The sequence below is a fragment of the Ranitomeya variabilis genome, chromosome 5, assembly GCF_051348905.1.
Source record: "Ranitomeya variabilis isolate aRanVar5 chromosome 5, aRanVar5.hap1, whole genome shotgun sequence".
Classification (NCBI taxonomy): Eukaryota; Metazoa; Chordata; class Amphibia; order Anura; family Dendrobatidae; genus Ranitomeya; species Ranitomeya variabilis.
Window position 1 is genome coordinate 167,459,922 of NC_135236.1, and position 16,627 is coordinate 167,476,548.

The 16,627-nt window shown below is 50.4% G+C and overlaps 1 protein-coding gene across 3 annotated transcripts in view; it reads right to left on the reverse strand.

Annotated features, from left to right (window-relative positions):
* The window catches only part of TICRR (TOPBP1 interacting checkpoint and replication regulator), a 162,649-nt gene that overhangs the window by 119,492 nt on the left and 26,530 nt on the right, over positions 1-16,627 (reverse strand). For 2 of the 3 annotated variants that reach the window (XM_077263474.1, XM_077263472.1), the window contains exons 4-5: positions 11,578-11,809; positions 952-1,081 (exon numbers count right to left, since the gene is read on the reverse strand). In XM_077263474.1, coding sequence (XP_077119589.1) covers positions 952-1,081; positions 11,578-11,809 — 362 coding nt within the window. The remainder of the gene's footprint in view (positions 1-951; positions 1,082-11,577; positions 11,810-16,627) is intronic. The other variant, XM_077263473.1, reaches the window with a different exon arrangement.

Here is a 16,627-nt window from a genome sequence, read left to right on the forward strand (position 1 = left end):
TCAGCATTTAGAGTCTTTGGGGAGCGATGTTAATCAGAGGACAGATAGATGACATTTGTACATCAGTTTCAATCCTAGTTTCATCCATTTTTAACGAATATGTTGTTAAGAGCCAATACATAAAGTTCAGTTCACATGCATCAGAAAAGAAAGAAGAAGAAAAATAGGAGCAACTATAGGGTGACACCTGAGAGAAAAATCAGTCAGTTTCTCTTGGATGGAAACACAAAAATGTGTGAATGAAGCCTTGAGCATAGCTAGGACCTTGATCCTGGCTCCTTTTTCTCTGAAATGCCACAGCATTACATAATAAAATACATCAATTATTTGTAATGATGGAGCCAGTGTGAGTTCCTCTGCCCATGGTTCAGGCAGAAGGACTCACTTGACAGGTTCCCATTTCCTTGTAATAGATTTCATTGAATATAACAGTGTCTGATACAGTTTAATTATTTATTTCTTTAAATAAGAACCTCAATGTAAGCAAGAAAGGTCTTCTCAGACTATGAACTTGAATTCCCTGTAAATATTACTGGAATGTCGATTTATTTAACGGACGGTTCCATTAATAACTCTGAACTTCAGATACCATTTGGACAAGTCGTGCCCAGATGAGAACATTTTGGCCAGCACAAGGCTCTCACGTCACAGTGGGATGAGAGCCATTTGTCAGTCCTGCAATCTGGAAGCAATGTCCTACCATTTCAGTATTGGCTCAGCCAGTATGTGATGCTCTGCCTAGAGGGTCTCCCTAGAAACGCCTAGTAAACTGAATGCTTAACAGATTAAGTAGATTCTAAAATAATTTACTAATGCTAAAGTATAAAGGCGTTATCTAGAAACCAATCCTAGGTATGTGGAACAGCGCTATAGAGATGTCAAGCACTGATTTCAAATAGTCACACTGATAGAGGAAACAAAATATTGGACTGGATCTGGTAGCCCCCTTACCTGAACGATTCCATGAGATTAGCGCTGGCGCCACACATTCCAGATAACGGGTACCATCTTTCAATAGTAGAGGATCCCCAGTGACTACTTTGAGACAGTTCTTGATTAATCCACTCTGGCATTAAGACTTCTGAAGAAAAGTGAGAATTGCATTAATATTAGATCTGCAAACAAATCCTAAGATACAGACACAATTTTCTTAATTATTTTAAATCGCGTGGGCGGCACCTTCGGGTTGCGGCCTACACACGGCTGCAAACCGGGGGCTAAATTTCACGGCGGTGCCGGAGTTACTGGTTTGCGGCCTAGTACAGGCCGAAGCAGGGAGATAAATTACCAGTGCCCGGCCGGGAGTTACCAGCTTGTGAAAGGGACCAAGGGCCGCGACGTGCTGTGGGGGGCCCCGGACTTCACTGCCTGAAAGTGGAAGGAACGCTGTGGGAGCCCCCCCCCAACATGAGGGCCGCGACATGCTGCAGGAGCTCCCCCCCCCCTAGATCCTGAACTCCCCGCCGGAGCTGGAGGAGGAAAGGGAGAGCTGGCACTCTGCTTGCAGGAGCAACTCAGGGCAGCAATGTGGACGGTGCAGGAACCCTCAAGCCACCGTCCCCCTTTTGCAGGTGAGGTGAAGAGGGACCCATCCAGCTCCTTGCAGCACTGTTGTTCAATCAGTGGTAGTGCAGTGGGAGCAGCACGGGCGCCACTGGGGGCCTCTGCGTATCCTAAGGGTTCACTCCCCTAGGATTTCACAGGGCTATGTCCAGCTGTAGCCTGGCTCAGAAGGGGGCACATGGAGGCGCCACTAGATGTTCCCGTCTATTGCTGGTGCGGGGAGATCAGCGCCCTGAAGGGAACCGTCGCCCCTAGTACAGCTCAGGCCTGGCACCCCACGTCACAGGAGAGGATACGGGGAGGCGACACTCGCCTTGCTCGCCTGTTGGTTGGGGGAGATCGGCCACTTGAAAGGGTTCGCCGCCCCAGTCTTCCTCGTGAAAAGATTTAAAAAGTAAAAAGTTGAAAAATAAAAATAAAATTAAAAAGTATTGTCTGAATAGCAGATCCCATTGTGCCTCCTACGGACACTAAGCATGAACTGGTTCTCAGAGCCAGCACGGGTGTGTATACTGCAGGAGGAGGAGCTAACTTTCTTTGTATTAACTTAGTGTCAGCCGCCTCCTAGCAACAGCGAATGAGAAACACCTCATAGGAATGTTTCCTGATGGTAAACTAATCAAATTTGTAGATGATGCAAAGCTAGGAGGGATAGCTAACACTAATAAGGGTAAGCTCTCACTAGGCATTTTTTCACTTTTTATTCTGCAGCTGCACACAAAAAAAAAAAAAAAAAAAGGGATGTTTTCCTTGTTTTTTCTGCTGTGGTTTAAAGGGAACTTGTCACCCCCAGAATGGAAGTTGAGCTAAACCCACCGGCATCAGGGGCTTATCTACAGCATTCTGGAATGCTGTAGATAAGCCCGCGATGTATCCTGACAGATGAGAAAAAGAGGTTAGATTATACTCACCCAGGGGCGGTCCGGTCCCGCTGCGGTCGGGTCCGATAGGCGTCGCAGTCCGGTCTGGGGCCTCCCATCTTCTTACGATGACCTCTTCTTGTCTTCATGCTGTGGCTCCGGCGCAGGCTTACTTTGTCTGCCCTGTTGAGGGCAGAGCAAAGTACTGCAGGTGCTGGGCCTCTCTGACCTTTCCCGGCCCCTGCGCACTGCCGTACTTTGCTCTGACCTCAACAGGGTAGACAAAGTACGCCTGCGCAGGAGCCGCAGCATGAAGACAAGAAGAGGACGTCATCGCATGAAGATGGAAGGCTCCGGACCGGACCGCAACACCCATTGGATTGGACCGCCCGTGTGAGTATAATCTAACCTCTTTTTCTCATCTTTCAGGTTACATCGGGGGCTTATCTACAGCATTACAGAATGCTGTAGAGAAGCCCCTGATGGCAGTGGGCTTAGCTCAACTTCCATTTTGGGGGTGACAGGTTCCCTTTAAGGCATGCTAGATTTGTCTCTTGTGCAAGTCCTATTCAAAAAAATCAGGTTTTGGCACACAAAAAAAAAAAAACACTGCAAAACCTGATACCTGCATTTTTGGTGAGTTTTTCAGCGTTTTTCTTTACCACCCACTCATTTCACTGGGTGATAAATGCTGAAAAAGTAACATGCTCCATTGTGCAAAAAACCATGCAAAGCACAAAGTCCTGATGACAAAAAAAAAAACAAAAAACAAAGTGTGTGCTTTAGATTTCTGAAATCTCAGACTTTGCTGGTACTGTAAAACACACATGAAAATATGCAAACAAACAAAAAAACACTGCAAAAAAATGCCTAGTGTGAACTTAGCCAAAAGATTCAAAAGGATCTAGATAAGCTTGAACAATAGGCAGCGACTAATAAAACGGTATTTAACAGGGAGAAATGCAAGATTCTACATCTGGGTAAGAAAAAAAAAAATACATCTACAGAATGGGAGGAATAGAACTAAGCAACAGCAAGTGTAAAATAGACTTTGGTATACGAATAGATCACAGACTGCACATGAGTCAGCAAGCACTGTGATGCAGCAGCAAAAAAGACAAACAGTTCTAGGATGTATTAAGAGAAGCATAGCGTCTAGATCACATGAAGTAATTATCCCCCTCTACTCCTTCTTGATCAGGCGGAATCAGAAATGCTGTGTCCAGTTCTGGACACCACATTTAAAAAAAAAAAAAAAAAAAAAAAAAAAGACATTGAAAAACTGAAGCAAGTTCAGAGAAGAGTTACCAGGATTGTAAGGGGACTGTAAACTATGTCCTATGAGGAATGGTTAAAAGGATCTGGGAATATTTAGCTTACAAAGAAGGCCAAGAAGAGACTTAATAGCTGTTTACAAATATCAGAAAGGCTGTCACAATGTAGAGGGATCATCATTTTCATTTGCACATGGAAACACAAGCAGCAATGGAATAAAATCGAAAGGGATACAGATTAGATATTAGAAAAAAAAAAAAGGAGATTTTTGTGTACTCACCGTAAAATCTCTTTCTCTTAGCCTCTAATTGGGGGACACAGGACCATGGGTGTTATGCTGCTGTCCACTAGGAGGCGACACTATGCATAATCTGAAAAAGATTAACTGTGGCTCCTCCTGTGCAGTATACACCCCTGGACGGCATCAGCCTTCTCCAGTTTTGTGCAAAAGCAGTAGGAGGAACGTAACATGAATAACATAATTATGCCTGTAAGAAGGCAACTATGTAAAATGAATAACATAATTATGCCTGTAAGAAGGCAACTATGTAAAATGAATAACAATTATGCCTGTAAGAAGGCAACTATGTAAAATGAATAACATAATTATGCCTGTAAGAAGGTAACTATGTACGAGCTCAAGAAAACAATATGAGAACTCAACAGTTACAATGGCCCGGAAAGGGCAACAGGGTGGGAGCTGTGTCCCCCAATTAGAGGCTAAGAGAAAGAGATTTTACGGTGAGTACACAAAAATCTCCTTTACTCTGTCGCCTCATTGGGGGACACAGGACCATGGGACGTTCCTAAAGCAGTCCCTGGGTGGGAAGCAATGGACGAATATTGTGCAGACAGGCCCCTATACTTAGGGCACCGCCGCCTGCAGGACACATCTACCCAGGCTCGCGTCCCCTGAACTGGGTATGAACCCTGTAGTGTTTAGTAAACGTGTGTAAGCTAGTCCAAGTGGCCGCCTTACACACTTGTGCCGAAGCCTGGTGCCGAATGGCCCAGGAGGCCCCTACCGCCCATGTAGAGTGTGCCGGCTGGAAGGGGAGAATTCTTAAGGCGGTAGGCCTCTTGTATGGTGGATTTGATCCACCTGGCAAGGGTAGCTTTGGAAGCTGGCAGACCCTTGTGGCCGCCTTCCGGAAGGAGGAAAAGAGAATCAGACCTCCGGAAGGACGCAGTCCTAGACACGTATATACGCAATGCCCTGACAAGGTTAAGCGTATGCAGAGCCTTCTCCACTCTATGAACCGGAACCGGATAAAGGGATGGTAGTGAAATTCTCATTAAGGTGGAAGTCGGACACAACCTTTGGAAGGAAGGATGGGACCGTACGAAGAACTACTTTGTCCTGGTGGAAAGCCAGGAAGGGCCGTCTGCAGGAGAGTGCTGTCAGTTCAGACACCCTGCGTAGCGAGGTGATTGCCACCAGGAAAACCACCTTCTGGGAAAGAAGGCGGAGCGGGACCTCCTTAAGGGGTTCGAAGGGTGGTTCCTGCAATGCTGTCAGGACCAGGTTGAGGTCCCACGTTTCTAGTGGTCGTCTGTAGGGGGGAACCCATCGGGAAACCCCCTGAAGGAAAGTCCTTACTTGCGGCTTGGTAGCAATGCGCCTTTGAAAAAGCACTGAGAGGGCTGACACCTGGCTCTTAAGCGAGCCCAATGACAGCCTGGCCTCCAGACCCGATTGGAGAAAACCAAGTACTTTGGGTAGGAAATAAGGGAGTGGAATCTGGCCACGAGATTCGCACCAGGTAAAGAAAGCTTTCCAGGTACGGTAATAAATCTTGGCAGAGGCTGGTTTCCGTGCTCTGATCATGGTTCCAATGACGTCCGTCGAGAGCCCTGCCTGGGTTAGAACCCAAGTCTCAAGGGCCACGCCGTCAAATTGAGAGCCCCCGAGTTCTGGTGGTAGAACGGGCCTTGTGATAGAAGATCGTGGCGGTCGGGGAGACGCCAGGGGGCGTCTGCTGTGAGTTGTACGACTACGATGTCGGCGTACCATGTGCGTCTGGGCCAGTCCGGTACAATTAGGATGGTTGGAACTCCCTCTTGTTTGATCTTCCTCACCACTCTGTATATCAGGGGAAGAGGTGGAAAAATATACAGAAGCTGGAACTGGGTCCAGTCCTGAACCAGAGCATCTGCTCCGAGCGACCGCGGATCGTGTGTTCTGGCCATGAAGTTGGAGACCTTGGCATTGAAGTGGGATGCCATTAGGTCCACATCCGGGGTCCCCCAGCGGAGACAGATCTGTTGAAAAATTTCGGGATGGAGAGACCACTCTCCCGAGTCTATTCCTTGTCGGCTGAGGAAGCCTGCTTCCCAGTTGTCCACACCCGGAATGTGGACCGCCGAAAGAACTGACCCTGTGTCCTCCGCCCAGCGGAGGATGTGTGACACTTCTCGCATCGCCTGGGTACTGCGTGTCCCCCCTTGCTGATTCACATATGCCACAGCCGTGGCATTGTCCAACTGTATTCTGATGTGAGAGGCTGCCAGTAAGTGATGGAAGGCCCTCAATGCCAGAAGGATGGCACGAATTTCCAGGATGTTGATGGGCATGGTCGCTTCCACTGGGGACCACTTGCCCTGTGGTGTAGGTGCACCGCACCCCAACCAGTCAGGCTCGCGCCGGTGGTCAGAACCTTCCATTGACCTGTGAGAAAGGATTTCCCCTTTGCTAGCGAGGTTGGCTTGAGCCACCAGTGCAGGAACCTCCTGGTTGACAACGTTAGCTGGAACTCCCTGTCGAGAGAAAAGGGATTCCTGTCCCAGGACTTGAGAATGGCTAGTTGGAGAGGTCTGAGGTGAAACTGGGCAAATAGGACAGCTTCTATTGCTGCTGCCATCTTGCCGAGGACTCTCATGGCAAACCGGAGAGATCGAGGGGGTTTGCGGAGGAGGGTGCGAACTGCTAGTCGGAGAGCCAGTGCCTTGTCCTTGGGAAGGAGCACTAGACCCCTGGAGGTGTTGAATAACATTCCCAGGAAGGTCAGGGACTGACTCGGGGTTGGTGATGACTTTTGTAGGTTGATTAACCAGCCCATGCGACAGAGTATCGGTTGTGATTGAGACGCTGAGCTCGCAGTCCTTGAAGGTGGGAGCCTTGATGAGTAGATCGTCCAGGTATGGAACGACTACTATGCCTCTGGAGTGCAGGACGTCCATGGTGGCTGCCATGACCTTGGTGAACACTCTGGGAGCCGTGGCGAGTCCGAAAGGGAGAGCCACGAATTGGTAGTGGTTCTGGCCTATTGCGAACCTGAGAAACCTCTGATGGGCCGGTGCAATGGGTATATGCAGGTATGCGTCTTGTATGTCTATCTATTCTCCCTTCTCCATGGACGCAATGATGGACAGAAGGGACTCCATGCGGAAATGACGGACCCGCACATATTTGTTGAGCTGTTTTAGGTCTAGTATGGGCCGTACGCTGCCTCCTTTCTTGGGAACTACGAACAGATTGGAGTAGAACCCTCGGAAGCGGTCGGTCGTGGGTACCGGTACTAGGACTCCTGCTTGAAAAAGCGAGGAGACCGCTTGGTGGTAGGCACGAGCCTTGGCTTGGCGGTCCGGTGGGTTGGAGGTGAAGTCTATTTTGTATCCGGAAGACACTAGTTCCATGACCCACCTGTCTTCTGTAATAGGCAGCCAGACTTGATGAAAGAGTAAAAGTCGGCCGCCTACTGGTGTGGTGTCTTCCAGAGTCCGTGAGTCATGATGAGGAGAAAGTCTGAGATTTTCCTCCTCTGGCCTTAGGCTGGCCTGCTTTTGACTGCCAGGTCTTGTCCGACCTTTGCGTCGATCGTGAGTTGTCCCTGCGTGGGGAACGGTTACGATTTTGTGCTGGACGCGAGACGGACCAGCCGGAGGAATTCCGAAAGGATCGGAATCGAGTCTGGTTACGCTTCTTGTAAGTGCGTTTAGGTTTCAGTTGGGGAAGAGAAGTACTCTTACCCCCGGTGGCGTTGGATATCATAGTGTCCAACTGTTCACCGAAAAGTCTCCCACTGAGGTAGGGGAGGTGCGTGAGGGACTTCTTTGAGGCTGCGTCCGCTTTCCATTCCCGCAGCCAGAGGATACGCCGAATCGTGATGGCGTTTGATGCTATCCCCGCTACTCCTCTTGCTGAATCCAGAGCTGCATGGAGCATGTATTCTGCTACAACTGCTATTTGAACCGCTTGGTCCGACAGCTCAGGAGCGGATGCTTGGAGAGCTTGTAAATTCTTTGCCCAGGCCAGAATGGCCTTGGCAGCCCAAACTGAGGCGAACGCGGGAGCCAGGGATGCCCCTGCTGCCTCGAAAATTGAACGAGCCATGCGTTCTACCTGCCGGTCTGCTGCGTCCCTGAGGGTTGAGCTATCCGGCAGTGAAAGGAGGGTCTGTGCAGCTAGCCTAGAGACTGGGGGGTCCACTTCAGGTGGATCTGTCCATTCCTTGGTGTCCTTCTGTGGGAAGGGGTACCTCGCCTCCAGATATTTGCGATTAGCGAATTTTTTCTCAGGCTGTGAGAGCTGCTTTTTAAGGATCACCTTAAACTCTGGGTGGTTAGAGAAAACCTTAGGCGGCTTCAGAGGTCCTTCAAAGGAAATCTTATGTTCTGGGGCCTCTGGTGGCGGATCAGAAATGTCCAGCACCCGATGGATGGATGAAATTATGTCCTCAACTACCGCTGTATTGCTAGGAGGGATTGGGATCAGGGACCCCTCCGTTTCTCTGTCTGAGTCAGAGTCGCAGATGCCTTCCGAATCCTGTGTATCACTGAGGCGTCCCCTGCTGAGTGGGCTGGGGAGGCGGCCTTCTCTGGTCGGGGATTGCGGAGATCAGCATTGTCTGTCCCTGGAATGGGACGGTCTAGATGACCTGGAGCTACGGTGTCTCTCCCTAGAGGGGGATGACCGTGTGCTATGAGATGACGCAGATGGACTTGATCTATGGGTCCGCTTGCGTCCTGACCTAGACGTGGATGTGCCAGGGTCATCTTGTTCCTGAGTCAAGCTCTCCCTTTGCTGGGTAACGGTCATAGCCGGGGCATGACCCTGCAGAGCCTGAAGCAATGTGGAGGTTAGGTTATCTACAGACTGCGTCATAGATTGCGATATCTGAGTAGCCCATTCCGGCGTGGCATTAGACACCGAGGCATTGGCAGGGGCTTCTTGGGGCTCTGACACATTAGTTTGTATACAGTTCTGACAATGCGGGTACGTGCTACTACTGGGGAAAGCGGTCCCGCAGGCTGTGCAGAATGCATAATAGCAGTTCTGCCTGGTTCTCTTGGACCTTGAGCCCGGCATAGTGCACAGAGTGCAGAAGTGCTTCCAGCAGAGGACCTTACAGGGGTAGAGAAACCTATAGGGGAGCCTTATAGGTAATATGGATTCACAGCTGAGTAAAAAACCCAGCTGTGATCTTACCCCACCAGTGTGCCTCTAGGTCCAGCGCCGAAGATCCACAGTCCTGCGCCCCCCGGAGACTGGCTGCCTGGTCCTGCAGACCGGGAGATGCAGGGTTAATCTGCAGCCGAAAATGGCTGCTGAGACAGAGAGGAAAGGAGGAGAAGCGGGCGGAGAGCTGGAAAAAGGCGGCAAGGCTGTGTAAAAACGCGCCCTTTCTGTCTCGAGTGTCATATTTGTCATCCGGGGGGCGGGCCGGGGGGCGGAGAGGAGGCGGCAGCTTCAGCTAGGCCGAAGCCGGGGCCTAAATTAGATGCCTGAGGCCCAGAAGGGCTCCAGGCCGGCGCGAAAGTCTGGGAGGGGGTCGGATCTGAACCGGACCCCTCCGGATTTAAAGTCAGGATGGCGGTGGGGCTATAAGCGGAAGGGGGAGCCCGGTAGGGGTCTCCCTGAGGCAGTATAGAGCTGGTGCTGCCGCGGAGACAGGGGCGCAGGGAGCCCTGTGTCTGTATGTCCCATGCCTGCCTGCACTCCCCCCGGCCCCAACAGGAGCTCGCAGCTGGGCTGGGGTCCCTGGATGCAGGCGCAGTGTGCTGGCCCATTGCTGGGAGCTGTAGAATGCTGCCTGTACAGGCCCTACCTGAGGTGTCTCAACCTAATACCCCCAGAGGGGGATAGGGAGGGTGCTGTTGTCACCTTCAGGGGCCTTTATCCTCGCCTTGACCATCAACCCAGAAACCAAAAGGAATTGGGGAAGGAGGGGGGGGGTCTCGACTTCGAACCAGCACCCGAGGGACTGGGGAAGGAGCAACATGGGGAATAGCCATCTCTACTTCAATCGGGCACCCCGTAATAGGGGGCCGAGGAAGGAGCCATGCCTGGAGTCTCACAGGAGACCCTCTTTTCTTCATCTGTAATCCCGTCGGAAAAAACGGAGTAAAAATCTTTCAGGTGTGCCTCCTATGCGACACTAAGCAAAAACTGGAGAAGGCTGATGCCGTCCAGGGGTGTATACTGCACAGGAGGAGCCACAGTTAATCTTTTTCAGATTATGCATAGTGTCGCCTCCTAGTGGACAGCAGCATAACACCCATGGTCCTGTGTCCCCCAATGAGGCGACAGAGTAAATTGACAGTGAGGGTGATCAATGAGTGGAACAGGCTGAAACAAGAGGTGGCGTGTTCTCTTTAAATGTAAGTCTTCAAACAGAGGATGGACAGGCATATGTCTTGAGATAATTTAGTGAATCCTGCATTGAGGAGGGGTTGGACACGATGACCATGATGGCCACTGTTAAAACATAAAAATACCGTACTCACTTCCCGTGCTGGCACCGTTCCAGCAATAGCCTTCCTGGGGCTCACATTAGCCATGCGACCAATAGGAGCTGGCATCATTGTTACCGCCTTCGGACGTTTAAGTAATCTAGAGGCAGTGAGCGGCCAGCCGCAGCTCTCACTACCTCTTGATAGCTTAAAGTCCAAAGGCGGGACATTGATAACAGCACCGACTGGGCGCATAGCTCACGTGAAAAAACCTCACGTGAGCCCCTGGAACACGAGTGCCGACACCGCTGGCAAAATGCTGGCATCAGAGATGGAGTATAGAGGTTTTTAATTTAACAGTGGCGAACATTCAGATTGAGAAGGGGTTGCCCTAGTAGTGGACAACCCCTTTAAGGATCCAATGGGACTACACAGTACAATATGAAGTGTTTAAAGGGAACCTGTCACCCCGAAAATCGAAGATGAGCTAAGCCCACCAGCATCAGGGGGCTTATCTACAGCATTCTGTAATGATGTAGATAAGCCCCCGATGTATCCTGAAAGATGAGAAAAAGAGGTTAGATTATACTCACCTGGGGGGGCGGTCCGGTCCGATGGGCGTCGCGGTCCGGGGCCTCCCATCTTCTTACGATGATGTCCTCTTCTTGGCTTCACACTGCGGCTCCGGCGTACTTTATCTTCCCTGTTGAGGGCAGAGCAAAGTTCTGCAGTGCGCAGGCGCTGGGCCTCTCTGACCTTTCCCGGGACCTGCGCACTGCAGTACTTTGCTCTGCCCTCAACAGGGAAGATAAAGTACGCAGGAGCCGCAGCGTGAAGACAAGAAGAGGACGTCATTGTAAGAAGATGGCCCGGACCGCGACGCCCATCGGACCGGACCGCAGCGGGACCGCCCCTGGGTGAGTATAATCTAACCTCTTTTTCTCATCTTTTAGAATACATCGGGGGCTTATCTACAGCATTGCAGAATGCTGTAGATAAGCCCCTGATGCTGGTGGGCTTAGCTCATCTTCGATTTTGGGGGTGACAGGTTCCCTTTAATGGCTGGAAAATGACACAATCAACAAGAAAAAAAACACATTCCACAGCATTAGAAGCCAAGGTGTATTGGCCAACAAAATCCCAGTATATGCCTGCCCCAAATTACACGAGGAATATAAGCATTACATAAGAAAATGAAACTGATTACCGGGGGATGTAGTGTTTTCTTTAGCACTAAAAACATGACTAAGAACAGAGTTTACAATGTCAGGGAGATCAGAAGAAACATCTTCAATTTCTTTCATAGTTTTATGTTGGATTCTGTTGAGATCAACGGACTGATAATTGCAGATCACATTAAGACAAGCAGCATTTTCAGAAATGGGGGAGAGGATGCCCGTTCTGGGAATTGAATCTTCACCAAAAGATACATCAGCAACCTAGTGGAGAAAAGAAAATTTGTGAAAATTGATAAAAATAGAACATATTGACACTCTGGATAGTGTTTTTGCAGACTCATTTTAACTGTAAACTCCATTACTGGCCAGATATTTTGAGAAACTCCCGAGTTAAAACACAGAACTAAAGAAAAGCTGCTACAAAGAGAATCATGCACAAAAGATTAAAAATGGTCCTCAGATCATGCTTTCACCAGGAAGAATTAAGCAAGTATATGTCAATGAAAGCAAACACTCAATCCTGCCAACCAAAGTGGATGAGAAATCAGTTTTAAGCCTTTACTACACACAGGTAGGCTCAGACAAGATGAGCTTGCAGCCTCAGGCAACGGTCTGACATGTTTTTAAGGGGTAGCATTTTGCCTCCTTAGGAGTGGCGTTCAGCTGCTTCTCAGAAGTTCTCCAATCCAGTTCTGGAACGGAGTTGATTCTGAGAACAGTTCCTAGCTTTCTGCATTCACTTGTATTTGCATCTAGAGGCACAGATACAACTGAAGATACGAGTGCCAGCGCTACAGGGGCAGAAGCAATGGAGTGAGGATGTTACAGCTATGCTGTAGAGTCCATAGAGGAGCCATAGACACAAGGGGCTTTGATGGTGGGAGGGTGTGGGGCTGAGGGCAAGTTATGGAGGGCCGTGGAACAGAGTGCAAAGTGAGAAAAGTGTTAGAAGGGGCATAGTGTAAAGAGCTCAGCGTGGGGGAGACACTGAAGATGGGGATAATGTAGAGGGAGTAGAGTGGTCAGTTAGTATGGAGATAAGACGGTGTGTAGTAAACAGTGGAGAGGGAACTCAGAAGATTTCAGTTCATTGTTTTTATGGTTAAAAGACAAATTCATAACTTTTAACCTATAAACCAGGGCTGTGGAGTCGGGAGTTGCCCATTTTAGTGGAGTTGGAATAAAATGGACCATGTGCGATCAACATCAGAGGAGAGAAAAATGAAATGGCAAATCAGACTTTTTTTGCGGTCACCGTTACGCGGTTAATAACGGCAATCTCAACACAACCGGCCCGAACCGACCCCGACTCGGGGGGGGGAGCTATACACTTTTTCCACCCTTAACTACCGCCGTTAAAAGGCAAATCGGTGGTCATTAAGGGGTTAATCTATTTTCAGTTTTGAGTTAATGATATGCTCGTGCTCCGGGCAGCCTGTGGGAGGTCTTCATGTGGTGCTCTGATTAGGTATTCATAATGCAGACCGCTGACAGGTCACTGATCCCTCAGTGGCGCGCCCCATAGCTAACGTAATGAATATATACATACATACTGCAAAAAAAAGCAAAAAAAAAAACAAAACAAAAAAAACACCTTTCTGCAGGCAGGCACCAGTCGTGGCTCCTGCGCTGCAGCATAAATGGCATGTGTACTGCGTTAATAAATGTGCTTGAGGTTATTTGAAAATAAAAAAATGAAAGAGGGATTTTTGGTTCTTACCATAAAATCTCTTTCTTGGAGCCTTCATTGGGGGCACAGGTAACCATGGGTGTATGCTGCTGTCACTAGGAGGCTGACGCTATGCAAATAAGTAGCTCCTCCCCGGCAGTATACACCCTCCGACAGGCACCAGGCAACTTAGTTGGTGCAAAAGCAGTAGTAGGAACAGGTAATATAAAAACTCAACCTATGTACCAACCCACAACAACTGCACGTTAGCCAACACGGTACAACTTCAAGGGAGGGTGCGGTGTCCCCCAATGAAGGCTCCAAGAAAGATTTTACGGTAAGAACCAAAAATCCCTCTTTCTTTCTCGCTTCATTGGGGGACACAGGTAACCATGGGACGTCCAAAAGCAGTCCCTAGGGCCGGTATTCTGCAGAAAAAGAGGAGTTAGGTGAGAAACCGCCGCCTGTAGTATCCTCCTACCCAGGCTCACGTCCGCAGAGGCCTGAGTATGCACCTTGTAGAATTTGACAAAGGTGTGAATGGATGACCACGTTGCGGCCTTGCAAACCTGCGAGGCTGAAGCTTGGTGACGAACTGCTCAGGAAGCTTCCAGTGCCCGGGTAGAGTGAGCTTTCACCCCCCAAAGGGAGCTGTTTGTCTTCGACACGGTATGCCTCCAGAACCGCCGAACGGATCCAACGAGCAATTGTGGACTTGGAGGCGGGGAGCCCCTTTCGACGCCCATCCGAGACGACGAACAGAGGATCGGCCTGACGAAAAGAGGCAGTTCTGGCGAGGTAAATCCGGATAGCCCTGACCACATCCAACTTGTGAAGAGATTTCTCCAAGGGATGAACCGGGGAAGGGCAAAAGGAAGGGAGGACAATGTCCTCATTGATGTGAAAAGATGAGACTACCTTCGGTAAGAAGGAAGGAACCGGACGAAGAACCACTTTGTCCTGATGTAGGACTAGAAAGGGAGAACGACAGGATAATGCCGGTAGCTCTTCTAGTGGAGGTGATGGCGACCAAGAAGGCTACCTTCCAGGATAGAAGTGAGAAGGAAACATCCTGAAGCGGTTCAAAGGGGGCACGCTGGAGGGCGTCTAAGACGAGGTTGAGATCCCAAGGCTCGACAGGAGAACGATAAAGGGGAGCTATATGAGCGACCCCCTGGATGAAGGTCCTCACCTGAGGCAGGGAGGCCAGGTCTCTTTGAAAAAGAACGGATAGAGCGGAGATCTGACCCTTCAAAGTGCTAAGGGAAAGACCCGAATCTAGACCCGTTTGAAGGAAGCTGAGAAGGGAAGGAAGGGAAAAGGTCATAGGAAACAGATTGTTGTCCTGACACCACCGGAAAAAGGCCTTCCAACATCTGTGGTAAATACCCGAGGAAGCTGGTTTTCTCGCTCTTATCATAGTCAGGATGACGCTATGAGAAAAACCTGCGTTCTTCTGGCAAATCTGGCTGAAGATTGCGGGAAGAAGAGACCACTCGCCTGCCACGATGCCCTGGCGACTTAGAAAGTCAGCTTCCCAATTGTCCACCCCTGGGATGTGGACGGCTGACAGAGAGGGAACGTGACCCTCCGCCAACGGAGAATTCTTATCACTTCAGTCATGACTTGACCGCTGCGAGTCCCTCCCTGATGGTTTATGTATGCCACGGCCGTGGCGTTGTCTGACTGAATGCGAACCGGCTTTCCCGAGAGGAGAGACTCCCAGCGGATGAGGGCTAGGAAAATGGCTCTGATTTCCAAGAGGTTGATAGGGAAGCACGACTCCTGAGCAGTCCAGCAGCCCTGGGCTGTGAGATGGAGAAAGACCGCTCCCCAACCCTGAAAACTGGCGTCGGTGGTGATCACCTGCCAGCGGGGAGGGAGAAATGACCTCCCACGCAGAATGGAGGTGGACAGCGTCCACCAAGAGAGACTGCTTCACCTTGGAAGAGAGGCGAAACGGATGGTCCAGGGAAAGGGGGTTCCTGTCCCAGAAAGACAGAAGGGCCAGCTGGAGGGGACGAGAGTGGAACTGAGCATAGGGGACCGCTTCCATAGAAGTGACCATCTTCCCCAGAACCCTCATGGCGAGACGGAGGGACAGAGGGTTCGGACCCTTTAGCGCTCTGACACCCCGGCGAAGAGAAAGAAACTTCTCCTTGGGGAGGAAGACCTGAGCCCGAAAGGTGTCGAATTCCATGCCTAGGAACTCCAGACGCTGGGTTGGAATCAAGGAAGACTTCTGGTAGTTGATTATCCAGCCGAGGCGAACTAGCGTGTCCAGAGTAAGCTGGAGGCTCTGGCTGCAATCCCGACGGGATGAGCCCTTGATCAAGAGGTCGTCGAGGTATGGGATTACCAAAATCCCTTTTAAGCGGAGAATGGCTATGACCGCTGCCATGACCTTCGTAAAGACCCTGGGGGCGGACGCCAGCCCAAAAAGGAGGGCCGTGAACTGGTAATGGTGCTCTTGGATCGCGAACCGGAGGAACCTCTGATGCTGTACGCAAATCGGAACGTGAAGGTACGCATCCCGAATGTCCACGGAGCACAGAAACTCTCCCGGTTCCATGGACGCGATCACCGAGCGCAGAGATTCCATTCTGAAGTGCCGAATCCGTAGATGGTGGTTCAATCGCTTGAGATCCAAAATCGGATGGAGAGAGCCGTCCTTTTTTGGAACCACGAACAGGTTTGAGTAAAAACCCGAAAACCGCTCGCGAAAAGGCACTGGAACTACGACTCCCGAGGCGAGGAGCGAATCGACGAAATGAAGTATTTCCAGGTGGGGGCGACCCGCCATTTATTAGAAAACCTGTGGCCCCGATATCCAGACGATTTTGTGGGGTGGCTCTTAGCTCTCCAGCGCGGCGGAGGCCTGAAGGAAGGTTTTCTTCGGTCCCCTTGTGAGGAGGAACGGTCCAGGTTGGGGTTTCCTGAGGAGGTAAAGGACCGAAAGGACTGGGGACCCCTCCTGTTGAAGGGACGTTTCGGTTTGGACTGGGGTAAGGAGGTACTCTTACCTCCCCGTAGCATCCGAGATCATTTGATCTAGTTGCATGCCGAAGAGTCTGGAACCCTGGAAGGGCAGACCAGTGAGTGATTTCTTAGAGGCGGGGTCAGCGTTCCACGCCTTTAGCCAGAGAATCCGGCGAATGGCCACAATGTTGCCGTTAGCCCTGGTGGAGCAGGCTGCTGCATCAAGGGAGGCATTCATGAGGTATTTTCCTGCCAGAGAAATCTGATCCGCCAAATCGGACAGTTTCTCAGCAGGGGCAGAAGCTAAAATGCCCCTGCGCATGGTCTTGACCCAGGCTGAAACAGCCTTGGCTACCCATGACGAGGCGAAAGTAGGGCAAAGGGAGGCTCCGGAAGCCTCAAATGCCGACTGCCAGAGCCTTGATCTGTCT